This window comes from Rana temporaria, chromosome 3, assembly GCF_905171775.1.
Source record: "Rana temporaria chromosome 3, aRanTem1.1, whole genome shotgun sequence".
Classification (NCBI taxonomy): Eukaryota; Metazoa; Chordata; class Amphibia; order Anura; family Ranidae; genus Rana; species Rana temporaria.
In genome coordinates this window covers 73,059,685-73,074,128 of record NC_053491.1, presented here as the reverse complement: position 1 = coordinate 73,074,128, position 14,444 = coordinate 73,059,685, and the positions used below count along the sequence as shown (strand labels likewise).

The following is a 14,444-nucleotide window of genomic DNA, read 5'->3' as shown; positions in this document are numbered from 1 at the left end:
GAAAAATGACTGACTCACTTTTGAGACATAGGATAGCAACCAAATCCTGCTCTCAAAGTGCAGCAGCCCTGGAAGTGACCTTGAGCTTGGGTTCACACTTGGGAGAACACAGACATCGTACCTGCACTGTGGTGCCGATCGCATGCGATGTCTGTGCAATACGAATTCAGCCATATAGTTTTATAGGAAAATAGTGCAGGGACTTATTTTTTTCCCCCACACTGGAATCGGATTACATGGGTGTTCTCACCCATGCGATATGATTCCTGTATGAGATCACAGTTCGCACTGCGATCTGTGAACCGATCCGGGGGTGTTAGTAACATTGTATTGATACCCGCAGTGGTTCGCAGAGGGCAGTGTGAACTGCCTGTTAAGGACTTCTTGCGATGGTATTGAGTTCCTGCTAGGATCAATAAGTTTGTATCTACTTACTCACTAGCCTGCTTTCAGGGCTCCAAAAGATGCACCATCATATTTGGTTGTTCTGTCCTATGGTTAGTCAATTCTGGTCAAAAATGTTCTACATCCTCTAAAATTAGTTTCATAAGCCTTTTATCTCTGGCCCTACTGTAGCTCTCCTTTACAGGCAACCCCAGAACTAACATTGCACAATTTAAGTTACTTCTTCAAGTAACAACTGCTGCAAAAAAACAAAACGTATTCAAGGCCTGGAAGACCACTAGGCTTAGCCTTATTGAGGCCAAAAACAGGAACACCCAAGCCATGATCCAGGGCAAAAATTAAAGCTATCCTGAAAAACAGGGTGCACAAATATACCATGGTATGGGGCCTTTGGTTCACCCATTTTGACCCTCCAGAGCATACCCCCAGGACTCCCTTCCCTCTCCATACCAACGCTTTACTGTTTTGTTGTTGATATGTAAACTCCCGCTTTCTACCATGGCTACTTTTTTTATTTTTCTTGCTATCCTGGGGCACATTCAAGCTGTGGATCTTTTTGGATTTATTTCACATTTTTTTGATGGATTGAGGAATTCATATGTTATAGTTTGGCACAGGGCACTGTACCGGTATTCATTGCACATTATTTGTTGATTGTTTGCACATTAACTAATAATCATAGACACATGTACATACTTTTTGTTTTTTGAGTAACAAGTTCACAGGATCAGTTGTGGTAAAATGTTTATATAAGTTAGCGCAATACACTTCACAAATACACAAATCTAAATCCAACCTTTTGAGGTTGCACTTTTTATTGCAGCAAGACTTAATTAGAATATTGATATTATCTTGGCGCCGGTAACACACATTTTTTTCTACCATGGCTACTGTTTAGTCTAGCACATTTGTAGGGAACCTGCTCATCCTCCACTGTCCTACATTATGGAGCTTTGATGCTGTTGTTGTCAATGTTTCTACTCAATACATTTCATTTCTGAGATACCACTCCAAGACAGATGATACTATCTCTGCTATTCTGACATGCAAATGATTTTTATTGTCTTGTGAAAACAATAAAAATATATTTAACAAGGAAAAAAATAAGATTTAGAGATCTTAAATTTGTATTTTATTTTTATTAATGTCAATTCAAAACAAATTAAAACACTGTGGCTGTTTAAAGCATACATTTTTGTCTCAATTGTATTCATATCCCCATCCAGGATCTTAGGATACAAGTAGTGATTAAAGACAATAATGTTTAAGGGTGAGTTTTGAGCATCCGACATTAAGCTATAATAAACATCCTACAATATACTGAGGAAGGATTGGCTACCGCTACAGGCCTCTCTTTTGAAGTCCAGGGCCAGCTCCAAGTGCCCAGGCCACTCTCTCCAGTGGGCTGGCCCTGAGCTTATATGGGAGGCCTGCCAATGCCAATTGGGGGATTGGTCAGGGCTCCTCACATGAGCTCCCTGTCACTCCATTCCTCAGCCCTGACCCTCTTCCAGAACATTCTCCCTGGAAGCAAGGGGAGACACCCAAGAACTGAATCACAGGTGGTCACATCCACTGCTACACTAACCACTCCCTGCCCCCAGATCAAATAAAGTGGCCGGTGAGTGCACACATATGTAATTATATAGTCAGATTTAAGAACTTCAAATAATATGTATCTTTCAGGTCACAACAGAATAGAATCCCATTTGCCTGGGCTGGAGATTTTGCCTCGTCTCATGATATACTGGCATATTTATACCCTATATGAGATATATCACGATGCAGTGGAACAATTTTTGTACAAAAGTAAAAATCAGGAAAAAATGTCATTATGATCATCCTTATTAATATTTCAAAGCTTCAGTTGCCACTTCTTAAAAATATAGAAATTCAAGTGATGGATGCACAATGTACGTTGTAGATTGAAAATCATGAAGGTATACAAACTGGAAATGATATAATGTTAGGTTCACACTGCTGTGATCCGATTTTGATCCAATTTTCAGTGCCATTTTGTAGTGCAACTTAAACAGAACTTAAATGTAACTTGGATGTTGTTTGCATATTCTATGGAGCCAAAATCTCCCTGGAATGACACCAAAGTAGTACAGGAACCTTTTCCTAATTCACGCTGTGCTGAGTTACATTGATGTGAATGGGCATCATTGAAAAAAAATGTCATTGTCAAAAGTCACATCTGAAATTGCGCTAGTGTGAACAGAGCTTAACACAGTGGAAAAATTGAATATAGATTTCAGGAAAACGGGCAAGTGCTTGGAGATGCAGCAATCTCTCTGCTAGCTGCATTATCAGACAGCTGTGGGCAGAGGTGGAATGCCCTGTCTGAACTCACAACTAGCCTTATGACCCGTACACAGAATCCAAAAATCTGACAAAAATACCGCTTTCGACACGATTGTATGATAATCGGATCGTTAGTACAGAGCTTTCGAAAGTCGATCACGACAGTTCATCCGATATTATTCAATAGTACAAGTACGAAAAAAAATTCTTGTACGATTTCCATCCAAAACACAATACAAATACACTACAACAAATTACATTACTTCCAATTTTTTATTCTGTTGTGTGAGAATTTTTGTAACTGTAGTAAACTCTCCATTTTTGAAATGTGACTAGCATGCAAAAAAAAAAAAACTGACGATCTGTCATGCGATTTTTGGATCGTGTGTACAGGCCATTAGGCTGGCCGTACATTACACAATGTTCTTATTCAATTTTCTATTCGATTTACCGAAACCATATAATACGGTACGAGGTCAAACCTAAGCACTTTCAATTTGTATGCAATCAGGCAGGCCCACGCAACATATAGTTGAAGGTAAATCTGAAGGAAATTGAATAAGAAAATTGTAAAAATTATGGCATGTCCCTAGGGTGGCAGATGTAGAAGACTTTAAAGGAGAAGTCTAGCCTGGGCTCGTTTGACTGGTCTTCTCCTATGGGTCACAGGAGTGTAATTTGTTTTGCACTCAAGTGACCAGTTTTCAGCAAAGAGGGGTCTGAAGTCCGCTCTCTGCTGACGTCACCAGGTTCAGTCCAGGCACCACGTCATCCCGACTTCAGAAGTTGGGATCCGCCAGGTGCCTGGACAGATGGCAGTCTCAGCGAGCCACTGAGAGACTGAGACAGCTGTTTCCCAACCCTTCATAGCTCATCGCTCCAATGAGCGTGGAAGAGCAGATCAGTAGAGCAGCTGATTGACAGTCTACAGATCTCTACTTTGGGAGAACCGAGCCATTGGTAATGTTTGATGGCACAGTGCAGAGACGCCGGGGACCGATGCAGCATCCCACCGATGGTACATCCACCTAGGTAAGTATGATAAGCCAAAACCCCTACTTCTCCTTTAAACAGAAGATAACTTTATGAAAGTTTAGTGGTATACCAGAAATGGAAAGACATCACAGTTCTGGTAAAAACTGGTGCACATATTTTATATTAAACAAGGTTTGCTTCCTGTTCCTTACCCGTCTCAGAATAGGCTTTGAATTATTTGCTTACATTTAGCATAAAGGTCTGCACTAGTAAGGAATCGCATATAGCGATATAATCTAAACAGATGTATTCCTTGTGATGAACTTTCCATTAGGAATACATATACAGACCTGATGTTGCTGTGGAGAACTCCAATACATCATACATTCCATTAATACTTGTTGAACATTTTATGGTGTACTTTCTTGTGTTAGCATCAAGAAGAAGAGAATATGTCTTTACAGAACTTGTGAAACATTTCTGTTGCTTAGAACTGGAATAGTCTTACAGTAAAGAATGTGTATATATCTTCAGCTTACATTTGTAATTCCATAGTGCCCTTTTATTGCAGTGTTCTGTGTCTGAAACCTTATAAAACCCATGGCTGTACACGTTCCATGGCAGTAAACCCCAAAATGAGATTTTATTTGTAAGTGGATGCTTGTTCCTGTATTGGGTTTCTATAGATTCGTTTTCAACCACTGGGAAATGGCCTCAGGGCCACTGGTAAAAATCATGGGGCTCCATATAGCCCTCCGGACAGAGCCCCATCAACTAGGCCTACACCCCACCTACTCCCCGGGGTGAAGCAGAAAAGCAGCACTGACTTTATCCACCTACACCTCGGAAAAAAAAAAGTCCCTCCTCTGCTCCAACCTCCTGGGCCTCTCTGGTAACCTGATGGGGCCTGGGGAAATGTAATTTAAGCCCTGGTAAGCAAGTAGGAGTGGAGGGTGTGGTCTAGTGCAATTCATGTATTCATTTAGGCAGAAACAAGCAATAAAGCTGCCCTGAGCACCCCTGTTTAGCTGATGGGGCCTGGTACCAGTACAACAGAACTGGTTGTACTGCCTTATCAGCAGCCCTGCATGGCCTGCTGATAGACCACTTCTTCCCTCTTGCCAGGCTGTGGCTTCATGGACAGAATGGGCTAGGAAGCAAATGTAGCTGGCACTCCTGTAGTACAGGGTTTGACAAATTTGCTTGGAATCTAGGAGCCAGCTAAAAAAGTTAGGAGCCAGAAAACACGCCTGTCCCGCCAAGCTCGCGCGCAGAAGCGTACGCATACGTGAGTAGCGCCCGCATAAGTAAACGGTATTCAAACCACACATGTGAGGTATCGCCGCGATTGGTAGAGCGAGAGCAATAATTCTAGCCCTAGACCTTTTCTGTAACTCAAAACATGCAACCTGTAGAATTTTTTAAACGTCGCCTATGGAGATTTTAAAGGGTAAAAGTTTGTCGCCATTCCACGAGCAGACGCAATTTTGAAGCGTGACATGTTGGGTATCAATTTACTCAGCGTAACATTATCTTTCACAATATAAAAAAAAAAGGGCTAAGTTTACTGTTGTCATATTTTTCAATAAAAAAAAAAAAAAAAGTCGTATTTTTTCCCAAAAAAAGTGCGCTTGTAAGACCGCTGCGCAAATACGGTGTGACAGAAAGTATTGCAACGACCGCCATTTTATTCTCTAGGGTGTTAGAATAAAAAATATATATATAATGTTTGGGGGGTTCTAATTAGAGGGAAGGAGATGGCACATTAGAACTGCTGTTTTACTTGTAATGCCAATGGCCACCACAAGATGGCGCCAGATTACAGAAGGAAGCTTAGGCCTGCAGAAGGCCACAAAGCTGCCGCCTCAATTACCGGCGGGGGGGGGGGTGATCCTGTGTCTCCGTGAGCCCCCACCTCCCTCGCCGCACGATCGTAGCGGGCCCGCGCTGGCCGGTAATTGAGGCCTTCTGCAGGCCTAAGCTTCCTTCTGTGAAGGCCGCAAAGCCGCGGCCTCAATTACCGGCAGGCATAGGACACACCCCTTGTCACACACCCTTAAAAGGAGGGTTGTACAAAAAAAAAAAGATTGGTTAAACCCACAAGTGCTTGTTTTACCACTACTGTTCCTTTATATTGGCTTTTGGAATTTACAAATGCAGCAATTTAGAAATCAGATGAAAGGGACATTGCTCCAAATCAAGGACAGTCTGTCGAAATCAGGGACAGTTGGGAGCTATGATGTATGTGTGAATGCAGGACCGCAAAAGTGACAAGATAAGAGGATGTTGTATTTGTTTCTTAAATAACATTAAAGGGGTGGTTCACCCAAAAAACTACTTTTTTTTATTAGACTGGCCCCCCACATTACAATACGATTAAGGCTATTATTTTTTTTTTGATGCTGTACATACCTTTGTACAGCATATTCACCCGTTGCTTCGGGGTTGCGAGTCCCGCGGGAGTGGGCGTTCCTAACATGTCTGTGATTGACATTTTCACCAAAAACGAGCTCCCCCCCGTCGCGTAAGCCGCGTCACGATTGGCGAAAGGAGCCGAACGGCGATGCGCAGTATAGCGCCGACTCGCCATTCGGCTCCTTTCGCCAATCGTGACGCGGCTTACGCGATGGGGGGAGCTCGTTTTTGGTCAAAATGTCAATCACAGACATGTTAGGAACGCCCACTCCCGCGGGACTCGCAACCCCGAAGCAACGGGTGAATATGCTGTACAAAGGTATGTACAGCATCAAAAAAATAAATAAATAGCCTTAATCGTATTGTAATGTGGGGGGCCAGTCTAATAAAAAAAAAAAGTAGTTTTTAGGGTGAACCACCCCTTTAATGTACCCACAAAATTCTTTGAAATAAAGTATTATTTATTTTAAATTTAGCCTTGTTTTCCAACTGAAAAATGTGAGACTATACTATTTGATATAGTAGACTGAGCGCAATTATGTGATTGTTTTTTAGGGGAGAGAAAGAGACAGAGAGACTGTACATACATAGGCGTGCACACAGGGTATGCCGGTTGTGCCTGGGCACATCCTAATTCCTATATGTGACACATATTCCCCTTTCTGCCTGGCCAACTCCCCCCCTCACCCCTCCCATGTGCCCCATCCCCCATTTCAGGATGGAGAAAGGGGAAGGGGCCAGTAAATATATGATTTACTGCCACCCCCTCCTTTTATGAATGAACACAATGAGTGATCGGTACTGATCACTTATTGTGTTCATACATAACTGAAGCACAATAAACTGTGTTTACTATGCTTCAGTTTGTGAATAAAAAGGAAGCCGTCCAGCGCGGGGCAAATTCACATTCATTCCCTGTCCAGTGCAACTGAGGCAACAGAGAAAGGGACTGGGGAATCTCTGTCCTCTATCCTATGTCCCTTTCACTGTCTCAAAACAGAGAGTTTGAGCTTTGGGGGTGCACACTCTAATACTATAGGCTGCGCACACCTATGGATAGATAGTGACGGAAAGGGAGATTGAAACCAATCACACTTGTGCGACTTATCACACGACTTGGGACTGCAAAGTTGCATGACAAGTCATACCCCATAATTTCCAATAAGTACCATTTTATATCTGTGCAACTTCAAGTCGCAGCAACTTCAAAGTAGTCCCTGTACTACTTTGGTCTGACTTTGATGGGACTTGTGTAAAAAGGGCCTAAGGGCTCTTTCACACAGGCGGCCCGTTCAGGTCCGCCTGCCAGTTTTTTAGGCGGACCTGAACAGGCGCTCTGTGCTCCCCTATGGAGGAAAAACCTACTTTTCCATCCGTCTGGCGGATCGGATCGGGTGAACACAGACAGACGGTCCGTGTTCATCCGATCCCCCCTATAGGGGAGAGGGGAGAAAAGACAGCGCGGTCCCTGCACAGTGTGCGGGGACCACCCTGTCATCCGCCGGCTCAGCGGGGATCAACGGAGCGATCCCCGCTGAGCAAGCGGAGGTTCATGGGGCGGATCATTACTGATCCGCCCCGTGTGAAAGGGGCCTTAAATAGATTTACATAATTTCTGGAATTTTGTGTATTTAGATTAGAGTAATCTTTATTTTGACTGAATACATACAAAATTTTGCATTCCTATACTTATGTTGTATGAGAATTTACTTTTTTTATTATTGGGGCATGGAAGGTTTTAGAAAATGTTACTGGGCCCTGGTATCACTAATGTTGAGAACCATTGCTATAGCATCTCCTATGGTTTGTAATACCAAAGTCTTCCTGCATTTACATGCAGGAACCAGAGAGTCTCACTCCTTCTGCTTTAGCAGAAACAACTGCTGTAAAACTGTTGCATTCAACAGGGTGAGTGAGACCTCTTGTAAATGCCACATTTCTGCAAGCTGTAAATGAGTCTCTGTATTCCTTATCACTTTATATAGACAGTATCATTATGAAGCCAATGCATCATCATGGCTGGAACTAGCATTCCTAAATACAGAGGTCATGAATGGCAATCATTATTTTGTCACAACAGTTTCCATTTAGGATGATGTACCAACCTGTCATAAGTTATGGTCACATAACAGGTCACGTACAGACAGGGTTGAGCTCGGAGTTCAGTCCAAACACAAGTTTGGACTGAATTTAGTTTATTTCTGAGTTGGTCTGATCACCAGACTTTTAGCCCGTTTTCAGGAGCCGAACATCATACAGTATATTATATAGTAGCAATGTTTTCTCCCACTGATAACAGATTCCTTCTTCTGCTGTCAGTGGTTTTCCTTAGCAGCCAGTGACATCACCTACTGGCATGGAACATTTTTTTTTAAATAAAAAACTACCCCTTTCTCATTCATACGGGGGGCCCATATCTGGGTGCCCCAGATTCTGATAAGCCCCCCCATGTGTAGACCCCCAGAACCACTGGGCTAAGGTTGTGGGGAAGAGGCCCTATGTCCCCATCAACATTGGGTGCTTTTCCAGGGGGTCCCCCCTTGCAACACGCCACCCAACCCCCCAGTGTTGGTTCAAGAAGGGTGGGGGGCGCACACTCTTTTTCTTCTTTCCTGTCCTGCCAGGAAATACAATAGGGTTTTTTAAAGGGGGACCCCACACCGTTTATTCCTCAATTTGTATATGGGGTTCCCATAAAAACCATGCCAGACCCTCAAGTAGAATATGGGGCTGGCATATGGAAGGTAGGGATGAGCCGAACACCCCCCCCCCCCCCCGTTCGGTTCGCACCAGAACCTTCGAACGGGCCGACCATTCGCGTGAACATTTAGAACCCCATTGACGTCTATGGGACTCGAACCTTCGAATTCAAAAGTGCTCATTTTAAAGCCCAATATGCAACATGTTTGAGAACCCGGGTCTTGCCCCAGGGAACATGTATCAATGGAAAAAAAGTTTTAAAAACTGTCGTTTTTTCTGGAGCAGTGATTTTAATGATGCTTAAAGTGAAAAAAAAATATGAAAAATTCCTTTAAATATTGTACCTGCTGGGTGTCTATAGTATGCCTGTGAAGTGGCACGTGTTTAGAACTGTCCCTGCACAAAATGAGATTACTATAAGAAAAAAGTAATTTAAAACTGCTTGCGGCTTTAATGTAATGTCTGGTCCCTGCAATATGGATGAAAATCATTGAGAAAAAAAGCACAGACACAGACAGTACACACACCACGTAGCTTTAGGTGCAAACTGCAGAGGACAATGGCAGTACACACACCACGTAGCTTTAGGCGCACACTGCAGAGGACACGGGCAGTACATACACCACGTAGCTTTAGGTGCACACTGCAGAGGACACGGGCAGTACACACACCACAAAGCTTTAGGTGCACACTGTAGAGGACACAGGCAGTACACCACGTGAGAATACTGGAGCTAGCACAATCACCTGCCTGCCTGTCAGTAAATTAGGAAGAGTGGATCTAGCTAAACTATACAGTGTATAAATATATATACACACACACACACACACACACACACACACACACACAACACCTGGGATGCATATATATCCTCTACACACTGTAACTTTAACTGACTAGCCTGTCTGCTCTATCTACCTACAAAAAATGACACAACTCCCCACACCCCCAAAGCCATAATTGGCCAAAGCCACCCTGGCTTTGGCCAATTATGGGTCTCTGTTTTTTGCAAGCTGTGATTGGCCAAGCATACGGGTTATAGTGCATGCTTGGCCAATCATCAGCCAGCAATGCGATGCCGCAGTGATTTATGGGCCGTGACACGCCACTCGAATTTGGCGCGAACGGCCCAAAACGTTTGTAATTCGACGAACGATCGAACATACGTTGTTCGAGTCGAACATGAGTTCGACTCGAATACGAAGCTCATCCCTAATGGAAGGGCATTTCGAGCCACTTTGTTTACAAACAGAACAAAGCTGCCAGTAGCTGTCATTGCTGTCAATTCAGGACTGCTTTCCACCAAACAGAATTTTTTTAACGTTATTTTTTTGTGCCTTTGATACATGTTCCCCTGGGTTGTCCCCACCCCCATGCCATTTGTTTGACAATTTATTGCCTGGTAAATTGGTTGCAAACCCTAAAATAAAAAATAAATAAAAAACTGTGCAAGTCAAAGGCATAATGAGCTAGTATGCACAGCGGTCCACGTCCCTGCTTACTTTGTGGCGCTGTGATTGGCCAGAACCACGGCACTGTGATTGGCCGGAGCCGCATGCGCACGGGAGCCGCAGGTAACGGCACACGGACTGAAGCAACAGCACATTGGGGCAAACTGAAGCAATGGCACCTGTGTGCATGTGCCGATGACATTGGCACATGCAGGGGACAGGGGATATCTCCTAAACCGTGCAGGTTTAAGAGATCTCCTGGATAGCTACAGGTGAGCCTTAGTATAGGCTTACCTGTAGCATAAAGTGGTTGTAAGGGTTTACAACCACTTTAAAGGGGTTGTAAAGACAAAAATATTTTCCTCTTAAATTAAAGTCTGACAGTAGCTGATAAAGTAAAAAGTAATGTTTTGCATTATAACTAGTTTGATACCTGTTGAAATCGAGCCGTTTTATTCACCTCTGTCACTCCTGAATCATTATTCTCACCGACTTCCTGGTTTGCGGTGCACATTCATTCTTGCTACATCACGGCCTAATGGGAACTACAGTTCCCATTATGCTTAGCCTCCATGCCTGTGAGGGATAAGAGAGCATCTTCACGCAGGGCTGTAGTCATAGGGAGGGGGTGAGCACATTCTGCTTTCCACCATGCAAAACAGCTCAGATGCTGGTGGAAAGCAAGAAGAGGAGAGACAGGAAATGGCATTTTCAAACCTGGATTACTGAATTTTGGAGGTCAAAAGGAAAAACGTGGTAAGTGATATTTAAATGCTCTAGCTTACAGCAATCAATTGATCTAATAAAAAACTAACCTTTAGCCCCCGTTCACACCTAGGCGTATATACGCCTGTAGTGCAACGCCGCTGCAGCCCCGAGACGCCGGAGGGATGATTACACATGCACCTCTATGGAGATGGTTCACATCTCCACACCGAACGCCGAACGCCGTACGCCTGCCGCCTGAAAAAAATTCCCGGACCTTTTTTTCAGGCGGCGTTCGACATAGGAGATGTAACCATCTCCATAGAGGGGGGTAAAGGCTGCATTCACAATCGCGGCGTTTTGTCGCTGCAAATTGCGGTACAAAACGGCGCAATTTGTCGCCACAATTTGCGGGACAAAACGCCGCGATTTTGTACGCCAAGGTGTGAATGCAGCCTTAGTGTTCCTTTAAGTTCAGCAGAAACCTTCGGAATTCTATTGACACCCACAGCAGTTCGCAGAGGGAAGTGTAAACTGCCTGTGAGTGACATGTGATGCGGGAACCCACACAGGAATAGCGCTGCTTCCCACATTGCATATGTGTGAACCCAGCCTGACCCCGTTTTGATGGGGGAATCAAGCTATTTTCTTTCCTTTCACCATTACCACTACCATTACCATCACCAATTACCATTACCGTTTTTTTTCTATATTTGACTCGCTTTACCTTCAGTGGAGTTCTGCATTGAGGCTCGGTTCACACCTTTGCGAATTGAATGCACGTTTCTTCGCATCCAATTCGCATAGCAGGAGAATGTAAATGGCTCCCTAAGGAGCCGGTTCACACATCTTTGCAGCGGGTCCGGTGCGGTGTGCAGGAAAAACGTGTGCTTTTTAGGTGCGTTTCAGATTCGATTACAGCCCAAATTCGGGCTGAAATCGGACCTGAACCGGTGAACCAGCATGCACTGGACCCCTGCTTGGCGACGGTGTGAACCGAGCCTAAAATTTTAGTAATGCTCAACACACCCTGAACTGAAGCCAGTTATGTTCAGCTCATCCCTAATCACCAATATTGAGGAACAAACAGGAAGTCTGCTTTTATGACAACACCATATAACTAATCAATCATTTACAACGTATTTAGCTACCTGGTTCAATATAATCATGCTTAAGGATTTCAAATGCATAAAACCATTCCCCAAATCCTTGTCGGACAATAAAACATTTTATAAATGAAAACACATTTTTTATATATTATATATATATATATATATATATATATATATATATAAACAGAAGATTAAGGGTTAACCTACATCCCTCTTAACCCATTATGGACTAGACGCAACAGGTTTACAGCACATGTTAAAAAGCTATAGAACATACTGCTGTACTTTTCTTTGTTTTGTTACTTTAACTGAAAGGTGACGCATGCAATTTTATTTCTTATCCTTAATAAAAAAAAAAAAAGAAATCAATAATAAATATATATTACCGGTATATATAAAAAAATAAAGACAGCCAACACAGCCTGCTAATCTGATACAAAAGCTTGGTAATTGTCTCAGCTCTAGGAAATGATAGGTGATTTTCTAAACTAAAAATAGAAATAGTGAAAAAAAACTTTGTGGAAGTTGACTTTGTACTTACAGATTTGGGGGCAGCGCCTGGCTCTGATGTTGTTGTGACGGTGGACGCAGTTTTGTATCTCATCATCTTGTCATTCAGCTGAGATCTGTCTGTGGATTACAGAAATGTAGGCTCCTCCAGTCTCCTCTTGTTGAACTCAGTCAGTTGGCTTGCTCCATGTAGTAAGATTACTCATTCGCACACATGTCCCTGAGACAGACTAAGAAGGGGTTTAAGCTCTGATGATCTGACAGTGGAAGTGCTCTTAAATCTCTCCTCCCTTTTCCTGTAGCTGGAGATGTCCTGGTGAAGTAATCCTCCTTTGTCCACAAGTGTCAGAAGAGGTGGATGGTAGCTACCCCTTTACTCTGCTCTCTGGATGACAGATCCCCCTTTACTCTGCTCTCTGGATGGCAGATCCCCCTTTACTCTGCTCTCTGGATGACAGCTCCCTCTTTACTCTGCTCTCTGGATGACAGCTCCCTCTTTACTCTGCTTCCTGGATGACAGATCCCCCTTTACTCTGCTTCCTGGATGACAGATCCCCCTTTACTCTGCTTCCTGGATGACAGATCCCCCTTTACTCTGCTCTCTGGATGACAGATCCCCCTTTACTCTGCTCTCTGGATGGCAGATCCCCTTTTACTCTGCTCTCTGGATGACAGATCCCCCTTTACTCTGCTCTCTGGATGACAGCTCCCTCTTTACTCTGCTCTCTGGATGGCAGATCCCCTTTTACTCTGCTCTCTGGATGACAGATCCCCTTTTACTCTGCTCTCTGGATGACAGATCCCCCTTTACTCTGCTCTCTGGATGGCAGATCCCCCTTTACTCTGCTCTCTGGATGGTAGCTCCCCCTTTACTCTGCTCTCTGGATGGTAGCTCCCCCTTTACTCTGCTCTCTGGATGACAGATCCCCCTTTACTCTGCTCTCTGGATGACAGCTCCCTCTTTACTCTGCTCTCTGGATGGCAGATCCCCTTTTACTCTGCTCTCTGGATGACAGATCCCCTTTTACTCTGCTCTCTGGATGACAGATCCCCCTTTACTCTGCTCTCTGGATGACAGCTCCCCCTTTACTCTGCTCTCTGGGTGACAGCTCCCCCTTTACTCTGCTCTCTGGATGACAGCTCCCCCTTTACTCTGCTCTCTGGATGACAGATCCCCCTTTACTCTGCTCTCTGGATGACAGATCCCCCTTTACTCTGCTCTCTGGATGACAGATGCCCCTTTACTCTGCTCTCTGGATGACAGATCCCCCTTTACTCTGCTCTCTGGGTGACAGATCCCCCTTTACTCTGCTCTCTGGATGACAGATCCCCTCTGATGTCCTCTCTGGATAACACCTCTCTTCTGATCACCTGCACAAACCCAGCACTCAGGTGCAGCTTCTTCTCTGGCTCATCTCACCTGTAGCTTCCTACTAGACTTGTCAGGCAGCATTCATGGCAGATATTTGTGCTTCTTACCTGGAGAGAAGCATGAACGCACGTCAGGCAACTCCCTCCCACCCCGTCACAGCTAGGAGGGTGGTGTCCTTCATTCTACAATTTGACAGCAGAGACCTGGCCCAAGTTAACCTGTCACTCTCCACATGTTGGGAAACAGCCTGGGGGAGTTAGAAAGCAGCTCAGTGGCAAACCAAGAATGCAAGTTTGTGCATGTGGGTTTTTTTAAAGTTTATTTAGCTTGCAAAAAAATGAAAAATTAATAATAAATCGCACAAGAAAGCGAAATAAATACCATACAAATGTAATACATGCAAAAAAACAAATAAAATAAGATGAATAAGTGATAAATAAAAATGTATTGTAAATGGGGGGAAAAAGTTATTAAATAAATAAAATATAATAA

General features: G+C 43.8%; 1 protein-coding gene across 4 annotated transcripts in view; it reads right to left on the bottom strand.

Annotated features, from left to right (window-relative positions):
- The window catches only part of GCOM1 (GCOM1, MYZAP-POLR2M combined locus), a 220,859-nt gene extending 206,732 nt beyond the window's left edge, over positions 1-14,127 (bottom strand). Inside the window, exons 1-2 of one of the 4 annotated variants that reach the window (XM_040342753.1) lie at positions 14,060-14,127; positions 12,612-12,810 (exon numbers count right to left, since the gene is read on the bottom strand). In XM_040342753.1, coding sequence (XP_040198687.1) covers positions 12,612-12,677 — 66 coding nt within the window. In that variant the 5' untranslated portion in view covers positions 12,678-12,810; positions 14,060-14,127. The other 3 variants (XM_040342754.1, XM_040342756.1, XM_040342755.1) reach the window with 3 other exon arrangements.
- Between the last annotated feature and the right edge of the window lie 317 nt (positions 14,128-14,444).